This window comes from Gymnoscopelus braueri (assembly GCF_963280865.1).
Source record: "Gymnoscopelus braueri genome assembly, chromosome: 11".
In the NCBI taxonomy this organism is placed as follows: domain Eukaryota; kingdom Metazoa; phylum Chordata; class Actinopteri; order Myctophiformes; family Myctophidae; genus Gymnoscopelus; species Gymnoscopelus braueri.
The window spans coordinates 28,219,246-28,229,360 of NC_137613.1; the positions used below are offsets into that span (position 1 = coordinate 28,219,246).

Sequence of the window (10,115 nt, forward strand, 5' to 3'; positions counted from 1 at the left end):
TTTGTGTTGTTAGAATGTTTAAACTTTTTTTTTTAAATTATATATATTCCACTTTTTTTTTTTTAAATAGCTGATGCATATTATAGGTTCAAAAGTGCTCATGCGTGGCCTAAGTTGCTTCTTTTGGGCTTATTTTCCTAGACCTGATTGCTTACTTGTCCCGCACAATCTGGCAACGCTGGATGTGACAGGAAGTTGTCCATCTGACATCATCTTCCCCGTAAACAGCACAAAAAAAAAATAACAGTAGTGTGTGTGTCGGGACCCGGGGCATCTCTTCCCACCACGGCAATTAAACAAACCTAACTTTTCACGACACAAAAGCCTCGTGTTTGATCGGATTCGTGATTTTACGAAGGATTATAATAATAATAATTATTATTATTAATTGTAACGATCGCCGACTGTCTGTTGAGTGTTGATTCGCGGCAGCGCCCTCCCGTCAGACCCAGCTAAGGTTAGCCCGCCTAGCCTCGTCAGGTAGGGATGATGGCGGAGGCTCCCGGGACTTCCAGTGAGACCATCACTGAGACGGTAGTAGAAGTCAGCACGCCGCCGCCGCCCCAGCAGGTATAATAGAACAATACTATGGCAAATAATCTTTGGTTATCCTGTGATAAAAGGACAAATATGAAGCCTCTCAGCTGTTGACACTGTACCGTTGCTATTAACGACGAGGCCGCACCTTCCTATTGGCATGTCATCGTTCTATGATCGATCTGAACCCGAGGGCTTTTAGTTTTATACGAACGTTTCTGAGACGACTGTTTAGTCATTTGTCGTTGTCTTTGTTTGCATGTTGTATTCACATAGTTTGACTTAAGTAAATGTATCAATAGGGCTACTGCAATGTAGTTATAGCTGTTGCAAAGTGGAAGTCCCGCTTTAGAAATGTACTCCAGTTAAGTAAAAGATACCTCAAAATTGTACTTAAGTACAGTACTTGAGTATATGTACTTAGTTACTTTACACCGCTGTCCTAGGCATGTCATCATCGTACCATGATCGATCTGAATCCAAGGGCTTTAACATAAAGGTTTCTGAGACGACTGTGAAGTCATTTGTCATGTTGTAGTCAAATCAAGTTGAAGGACCAACCTCGATTTTCATGCATTTCAACCTCGACTTTGAAATATTGATCCTCACCCCTGGGTGCAATGTTTAGAACACAATTACACAAACATGGCAATCTGTATGGTAAATGCTTACTTTTTGACCTTGTTTACTTTCCATGGGGTGTGTTGCTGAAAGTAATGAAGATGGGTCTGCTAGCTTACTACAGATCTAACTGAATATAAAGCACAACCTCGTTGCATGTTGCAATGTTGCATAGCAAGAAACAGATCATCTCTGGAATGGAGAAATTCACCAGTGGTGGAAAAAGTTCTGAAATGTTTTACTTAAGTAAAAGTAAAGTATCAATACCACAATCTAGAAATACTCTGTTACAAGTAAAAGTTAGGTATTTAAAATGTACTTGAGTAAAAGTACCAAAGTATTGGCATCCAAGTATGCCTAAAGTACCATAAGTAAAAGTTCTCATTATGCAGAATGTCCCATTTCACAAGTTTTTTTCTTCTTTTTAAACTCATTGCGACACTTTGTGAGCTTGTAGATCAAATAGCCAAAGTATATTTAAGGCTTGAGTGGTCAATGCATGTTTTGTAATAATAATCAAAATCATACAATAATTGTAGTGGAGTAAAAGTACAATATTTGCCTCTGAGATGTAGTGGTGTAGAAGTAAAAGTATTGAAATTTGGAAATACCTTATAGTAAAGTGAATTGTACTTAAATTGTACTTAAATACAGTACTTGAGTAAATGTACTCAGTTACTTTCCACCACTGAAATTCACAGCAGCTCTATGTACTGTATGTGTGTCACAGGAGGGACGTAGCCTCACAATCAAGCTGAGAAAGAGAAAGACTGAGAAGAAGGTGGAGTTCTCCAGTGACACAGTCGACAATGAGCACCTGGGAAGGAGGTCTTCGAAATGTGAGCATTAATACTTATTCTACCCAACATTTGGCCAGAGTCCTTACTTATGTGAGCATCATCCATGGCATGTTCTGATCATTACAGGTAGAACACGTAGACTGTAAATACTGGAGGCTTTTTAATTCGTTTTTTTTAGGTTATTTGGTGGGGGCATTTAAACCTTTAATGACAATCGATAGTGGAGAGAGAGAGAGGAAATGCAGAGATGGAGAAGGGGAATGATATTAAGCAAATGGGCCAGCCAGCCGGGAATGACACTGGGGACTGGCTGTCTGATCAGGGCATTTTGAGCCCAGTTGGTACTATTCGCCCGACTCACTTGGCTATTTGGATGCCCCTGGATGCGTATTTATTTATTTATTTTCAGTCTTTTTTTCTTTTATCAACTTAATTCACCTCATGTTTAAAGTCCCTGTCACTGCCAACTTCTACCGGTTGGTCTTGGGGAGGCTAAACACATACATGACAGATCGTGCTTCCCACCTGCGAACACAGCCAATTGTGTTAGTTGGAGCACCTGGCCAAGCCGGAGGCACTGTGGAGGAAGTAAACCTGTCTCCACGGTGGTGAGCAGGAACTTTACCCCTGCGGCACCCCAATGCCCTCTAGATGGATTCCCTACTGTGGAATTAATCAAATGCAATCTAATCTAATCCTTTCATGTCTGTTCTAGGTTGCTGTGTCTATGAGAAGCCAAGACAGTTTGGGCAGTCTTCTTCTGAAAGCGAGGGGGATGATGACGATGAGGGGTGTGGAAGTGCACACTGCATTTTGGGGCACAGCAGAGGAGGGCATGGAGTCCATGGACATAGGGGAGGTGGTGGGACAACAGTGCCCCCAAACTCTGGAGGATCAACTGCCCACTAATATTCACTGCTAGCATATACTGGGGTCAAGGGATTTCTCTTGATGACAACACATTGCAAAACTACACTCACCTTTGTTTAATTCCGTCACTGAGGTCCTGGGAGGCAGGCCTAAAAGATAAAGAGGAGCTGTGAAAGGTTTGGGACAGAGAGAGGGCACAGAAAAAAGGCACTATTTGGCAATATATTACATTTCTTCCTTTTAGCAATGTGGCAGAGTATATTGTACATAATACACCAGTTTAACTCCTTTTTTTAATGATTACCGTATTTATTTGTCTGTCTTAATGCTTGATTTGGTAATACTTGACATGCAGTTGGCTATTATCTGTGTAGTAATATTACAATTGCAAGATGCTTGTGGAAGCATTGAGGTTTTATGATCATGTTCATTTACGTATAAAAAAAAGAACATGCATCCTTTTTATTGATATTGGGTGACCGTTTCAAACATGCATTTTCATGCAGGCGCATGATCATGCACGCAGTCGTGCACGTTAATGCACGTGGCATCCATTACAGTGTAATTATATTATTACTACACAGCCAGTTGGGAACCTAAGTATAATCTGCTAGTCTGAATTTATCAAGGTATATTATAGCCCTGTTACCAATCAGTTTCAGTGGGCTAAAAGTCGGCAGCACTGATATTTCTGCCCTCCCTAAAACTTCAGCATAACTGTAATACTAACCAATTGTTAGTTGTGTTATTACTTTGCTGTATTGATTGATTTCAGAATGATGACTGCACCTTTAGTCTTACTTTATTTTGACAGTGATGGTTTTGTTTGGAAACGTAACAGGTTGATACATTTAATGTATGAATCCTCTGCATCTCTTTTGATTAACAGTAAACAGTAAAAAACCTTTTATTAAAACAAAATAACAAAACACCAAATCCACCATCCTAGACAATCGTAGAGGGTTCTAAATACAAATCACAGATTCTGTCGAGGAATTTATGGCCATCATATATTGATCAACTTCTGTTCAAGAACTTAAATCATAATAGAAATCATTTTCTCATCGAGAATTTTTTTGTTTCCATGTATTGGCTTGAGTGAACTTGCATAGGAAAGAAGGGATGCTACAGTAATGAGTGCAAAGATGAGTATAGGGGAAGAAAAGAGTTGTCAACATGATTAATTTATGAAGCTAACACGGAAGAATCAGAACAATCCTTTTTGTTAGTGTATTAATTTACTTCACTCCTACAGATAATGCACCAAGTATTACTATTAAAATCAGCTGCATGTCAGTTATGAAAAGCTGCAATTAAATCGAGACTATAAGGCTTTCTATCATACTCAAAGCCCATGGGTATTGTGCTTTTACTGCTGTGCTCTCTGCAGAGAGACTCAAGTGTGAGGTGAGATGAATAAATAAACGTCACTCTTTGGTGTTAGGTACATTCCTTACTTCGTTGTACATATGTAACTGGCTAAAACTATGTGGCTTTCACTATAGAAGTTGAAGGTGCATGATTGCTGGTTCAGGCTTTGTATTTGTGAGTGTCTCATGACCAAATATCATCAAATAGCACCAACAACTCGTGCTTCATGTGTATAACAACACTGGATTACACAAAGTCCATTCACTTGCCACCAGTTTATTTTTTACAACATCCAACACACGTTACGTATGTACATTGTTCTTGTACTGGTAATGCACCTTTCTGTATATACTACAAAGCATATGAGAGCAGATTTAATGTGAATAAAACTTTTGAACTGTGATCAGTCTTATAAAATGTGACTTGCAGGATTTTGGGGAGGGGCTGTTGTAACAAAACTACATGAGACATTAGCACCTCGTCCACATCTATAGTCAAGTCAATATCCACTCTCATTAACTACATCCCAAGTAGGACTACCTAGCATTACCAGAAGGCCAAGATGCTGGTGGAAATCATGATGACGGACGTAACCTCTTAATTTGACAAGTCAATGGCAAAAAAGATTGACCATTTTCACCAAATGCCTATATGCAGAATAGTAATGCTAGGGTTCGTGTGGTTAAAAATAAAAGTTAAATGGCTACATTAGGAGCCCTGGTTGGCAGTAAGTTTATTCTTGGTCTCTGCTACTCAAACAGCTCCTGCCACATGCATCTGCCCTTTGACAAGAGAGACATTTGCCATTCCTTGAATGACAAATGGAAGGAAAGAGCAGGTGACGTTTCATCAAAGGTTACAGCGAAGATGCCAACATTTGTCTTGTGTAGCTCAAATGTGTATGGTTTATAAATAGATGTAAAAACAACAGCAAGTACTTTTTTGTGTATAATTTGGACAAATAATACATTTCAGAAAAACAAATGCCACAGCTTTATTTACCCAGTGGAACTATTTTCAGCTCAGTGTACAGTGAAGGGTTCACAACAGCCTTTAAATACATTGACAGTTTCACGTCTGGGCTCCTTTCCCAGCTGATATATACTCTCTTAACCTGTGCAGAAATAAACTATTGATGTAGTGGTGGTCTTTCATCTAACTGCATTGAAGGCTCATTTTAAGACTCAGATCTAGCTGTTTACTACAGTGATCCAGCACTTATTGGGGGTAATGGTAACTCATTACAAAAATAGCTTTCTTTACAAGAGGTTATCGTCAGTAAGACCAAGCGGTAGAAGCTCAACACGAGCATAAAGGAGTTAAAGGCAAAAATAAAATGTAGATAATATTGTAACAGTTCTTCACGACCCATTATCAATATGTTTGTGTAGTTGTGATAGCCTTATAAAAATACCTACAATGACCTACTTTTGAAATTTCTTATAATATCTGATAGAAATTCAAAAGCATAATGTCTATGAAGACATAAGTTGTACATGCTGTGGAGCCTGGAAACACGCATCTTGGAGTTAGGCTTGGCATCATGAGGTTCACTGTTGCCAACATTGAAATGTATTGTGCAAAACGTGCTACTGGGCTATAAGACCAATCATTAATCATAGTTAGCAAACATTTATGGTCTTATAATTTGTGCCTCTGCAAATGTGATCGGAATATGATATGACAAGGCAGAAATGTGTAACATTTACACACAATATACATTAGCAAGACAGTGAAAAAGTATCATTGTGGAAAAAGACAACAGGCTATATATACTTATTGAACATGCTGGTACAGAAATTGACAAAGGCAAAAATAAGTCCAAATAGAGGACATAATCAGACACTGCTGGTATTCTGAGTGGATATTCAAACTATCCAATCTAACAAACATCAAACACAAGCGACATTGATATTGCCAAGTTCTCTATGCCTTGATATGTGATGAATGTGCTGTTTTTCAATACTAAAAAATCTCCAAGAAATGCCTTTTATAAAGGTCAGTAAGGAACGTTTTCAAAAGGCAGAACAATAGTGTTGAACATTAAGAAAAATGAGTAGCCTATTACTTAGTGTATAGTGAATGTGCAAAGCAATGGCTAATCTCCATTGTAAGTCACAGTCCTGCAGCACTAGGTTTGTGGTTTGATCCAACTTGGATCTTCTTTGCATTGAAGACTCTGGGCTGTTTTCAGCACAAACTTTCTGCAGGCATTCGTAGACCGGCGATCAGCAACTAAATTAAGCTGCCTGTGGAAACAGAAACATCCTTAATCAAAAAAGCACCAAACATTTCAAAATACAATATACGCTGCATTCTAAAGCTTTTATTTTGCATTACTTCTAATAGCAGAAAGCAAAAGCAGTGGTGGCAGATTTAAAAAAAGGATATATAGAACATACATTTTGCATGTGATGAAAATTGAATCTGAAAGCCAGTTCATAATTGATTCTATACACTATTACTTCCATGCCTTTCAAATATGAGTACATACAGTACAGAAGATGTGTTATAAGCTTTGCAAGTGGAAGTTGGTTTCACACCACTTGGAGAATGTCACAGTTCAACTTCTTTATCTCTGGTTGCAAAACTAAAAGTAACACCAAGCTGTGCTCACTGGCTTGTTCTGCGCACAGAGAACTAGGAATGTGATTCTTACAAGAAGTTCTTATATTCTGTTCAATTATTTTCTCTAAACCCCTTTTAACAGTGATCAGTCCACATTCTTGTTCACTTAATGTGAAATTAAACTACTATAATTACATCGTTCATAAACCAAGTGGCACAAGGGCATTTTATTGGCTTTTTGCATGACATCAACTTACCCTAAATTCCAGCTTTAATTCAGGGCTTAATCTTGTCCGCTGTAGACATGTGCTTCTCTTTGTTCCCCATTATCTTTAATTCTTTCCCCTTCCAGGGCCTCATCCTCCTTTCCCTCTATCTCGTCCTCCTCCCCTCCTAGAAGCACACTCTGCCGGACACTGACAGAGATTACCAACATCTGTATGACGCCGTAGATCAGGGCAACCAGTGGAAGATACTCCTGGATCAACCACAGCAACCCTGCCATCCCAACAGTGGACACGAAAAACATGGCCATCCCATGCAACCACAGCCTCATGGCTCCTTGGACCCCCAAAACCTCCAGAATGAGCTTAGAGGGTGGCGATACAGTCCACAGGAACCCCACCACGACTAGGTCAAACAAGTGGCGGAGTAAGTTGAAGCAGATCTCGTAGTGCTCTGGTAGAATGTCCCCCTTCCAGCTTTGAGCAAGGAGCTGAAAGGTAGACGACAGTGGAGAGGAACCAGGTGTGGGTGATGGTGGCGGGGTTCCATAGTCTGAAAAGTCCCCATCATTTTCAGTGTCCCAGGTACCTTGGTTCCAACTGGCGCATTTCCTTTGCCTCAGCCCGTAGGATTCTGTTTTGCTTGACCAGAAAGTATATGAGGAAGGAAGAATCTTATTCCACCATCTGGGAGCATATTCTGCTTTCGGCTCAGCCTTCCCTGCACTGAGGTCTTCGACTTCCATGGGTTGCAGTTTCTCCTCTGCCTCCCAAAACTCCTCTGCCAGTTTTGTTTGGTCACTTTGGTCACTTTTGTGGCCGCCCCAAACCCAGGATGTTAACACCCTGAAACCCCCGCCACCTGTTTTTTGGCCCTCGTCTGTCACAGTATCCACAGAACTGCTACCCCCCCAGGGGCGGTATGAGAGAGCTGGACGCACCCATCCCCAAACTCTGCCTACTACAGCTGACATGTTTTTTTTCTGTGGTCTTGTTTCACTTATTTCTGTCTGTACAAAATCTACAGATGTGTAATTACAGATATGCTGATGAGAGTGAGCAGTAGACTGCTGCTAAGAGTTAGAAACCAGCCTTCAATGACTTCACCTTAAAGTTAAAAAAACATGAGGAGCTTGCAATGACTTCAGTTTTAAGATGCCAATGCCCCAAGGGAGTAGTACCACAGGCCAAGGAGTGGACAGACACACCTCTGGGTGTGTGTTTACAATAAACTTCAACTGAACAAAGTCAGGAGCCTTTACAAAAATAAAATACCAACGCCCCAAATTTCGAGCAGGTCTACATGCCTCTCCGTGGAATCATCTAAACCCTTATTTCCCAGTGTAATCAGTTACAATCTATGAAAACATTTTAAGAGTTAAACTGTCTAAGAGTTAGACTGTCACTAAAGCCACAACTTTAAGTTTGGATGCCAATACAGCTATCTTAGTTTAAAGTTCTCCATAGAAAAATGAGAAAGTAGTGTTTTCCCATTTGGAATGTCCCAATAACCCGTTCCAGAACGGGTTTTTCCCGAGTGGCGTTCCTCCTCGTACCTGACAAGGAAAAACAAAACAGCATTTGTATTTGATTTCCTCATAATCATACCATTCCATCGTCCATGCAGTAGGACATGATCCGCTAACATTAGCTATTATTTGTATAGTCAACTACACGTAGCAGGTAACAGTTAGCGACAGTGTTGCCATGTCTGCTTATAAGCAACTTCAGGCTTCTGTTTCCGTAAAGTTGCTTGTAAATATTTGTTTGAGTGTTGCGGTTTTTTTGGGGCTTGTTTCTTAAGTGTACTTGCTAATTTAGGCTGGCTTCCAAATGTTTTATTTATTTAAACCAGTGGTTCTCAAATATTTTCATGGAAATGTTTTATGACCATGGGAGCATAAATGGCAACACTGGTTAGCGAGCACCGACTAGCTCCAGAAGCTATTTAACACATGTATATTTCTTCTGTAAACTAGTTTCAGAAATGCTAAGTTTGGGTCGTTTCTTGCCAATAACATGGAAAATTCTCATGTTCAAACACGTACAAGTAGCCGAGTGAGGTCATCTTACCTTAAGGCTAACAATGATCCTTGCTAGCCAAACGTAGATCATAAGCGTCCAAAATGATATAACTCCTAATGTCCATCAACTTCTAACAGCAGTAAAGCATCGCATCTCTAAATAAAATGCCATTCAGTGTCTTTTCCCCCATACATACATGTGCACACAAATATATCATCGGCCACGTTGACAAAAGCACAGAGCAAAAGTTGATCCCCTTCCAACCAACACACTGGAAACGAGTACAGTTCAGGAACACGAGAACGGGATGTTTGCTGTTTGGTAAATTGACTGTTACACCGAAATAGGTAACCTATCGAAGTACGAGACCCCAGTAGGTTATGCGTGAAGTCATAACATAAGTTTGGCTCTTCTGCTTGCAAAAAAAAAAAAAAAAAAAAAATCCTCGCCTCCGCCCCAATTGTAGCTTCGCCCCCGACAGAAATCTGCAAATCAGTGACCTCTGCTGGGGACACGTACTTCAATGGGTCGCCAATTTAGGTGTAACGCCGGAAAATAATTGGAATTTTTGGAGGCGTTATCTAGCCAACAGTTTCGACTGAGATGTTTTTCCCCAGATCTGTTTAATTATCTCCATTAAGCAATTTACAATTGATAGAAAGCCAACCTCACACACATCGAAAACAAAGTCACTTTCTTATCAGTCGTTTATTCAGACTTTAGAACTATTGACTGTCCATAAACAAAATAATTCAGATATGACAAGGTTATAAGTTACTTGGAAGCAGTGGATAGAGAAATGCCTTCTTGGAAATACATGTTTTACAATGTCCAAAGCAATAGATTTCACATTTTCAGTGATCTACACTTAAGTTGGTACCATTAGCTTCATTACAACAAAGTGGATATGATTGGCAGATCCACAACAACCCAGTAGATATTTTGGCATTAGCATCCATACTGTAACAGGTTTGATAATTCAATACTTTTAAGTTTGCAAGAAGTACAGTGCTAGAACATAAAATGCCCCGAGGACTGGTTTCCATTGTGGTCTCATGTATTCAATTCATCAAGACATACAATATGCTTTCAGGGCTTT

The 10,115-nt window shown here is 39.8% G+C and overlaps 2 protein-coding genes across 2 annotated transcripts; one reads left to right on the plus strand and one right to left on the minus strand.

Annotated features, from left to right (window-relative positions):
* The first annotated feature begins 239 nt into the window (after positions 1 to 239).
* On the plus strand, positions 240 to 4,602 carry ppp1r11 (protein phosphatase 1, regulatory (inhibitor) subunit 11). The gene is made up of 3 exons (XM_080441392.1): positions 240 to 570; positions 1,889 to 1,997; positions 2,674 to 4,602. The coding sequence occupies exons 1-3, from the start codon at positions 487 to 489 to the stop codon at positions 2,865 to 2,867; spliced, it is 387 nt and encodes a 128-aa protein (XP_080297518.1). The 5' UTR covers positions 240 to 486; the 3' UTR covers positions 2,868 to 4,602.
* A 119-nt stretch (positions 4,603 to 4,721) lies between these two features.
* cUnh6orf47 (chromosome Un C6orf47 homolog) lies at positions 4,722 to 9,442 on the minus strand. Its single transcript, XM_080441391.1, has 3 exons — positions 9,065 to 9,442; positions 7,025 to 8,547; positions 4,722 to 6,448 (listed from the first exon to the last, which is right to left on the minus strand). The coding sequence occupies exon 2, from the start codon at positions 7,963 to 7,965 to the stop codon at positions 7,051 to 7,053; it is 915 nt and encodes a 304-aa protein (XP_080297517.1). The 5' UTR covers positions 7,966 to 8,547; positions 9,065 to 9,442; the 3' UTR covers positions 4,722 to 6,448; positions 7,025 to 7,050.
* Positions 9,443 to 10,115: the final 673 nt, after the last annotated feature.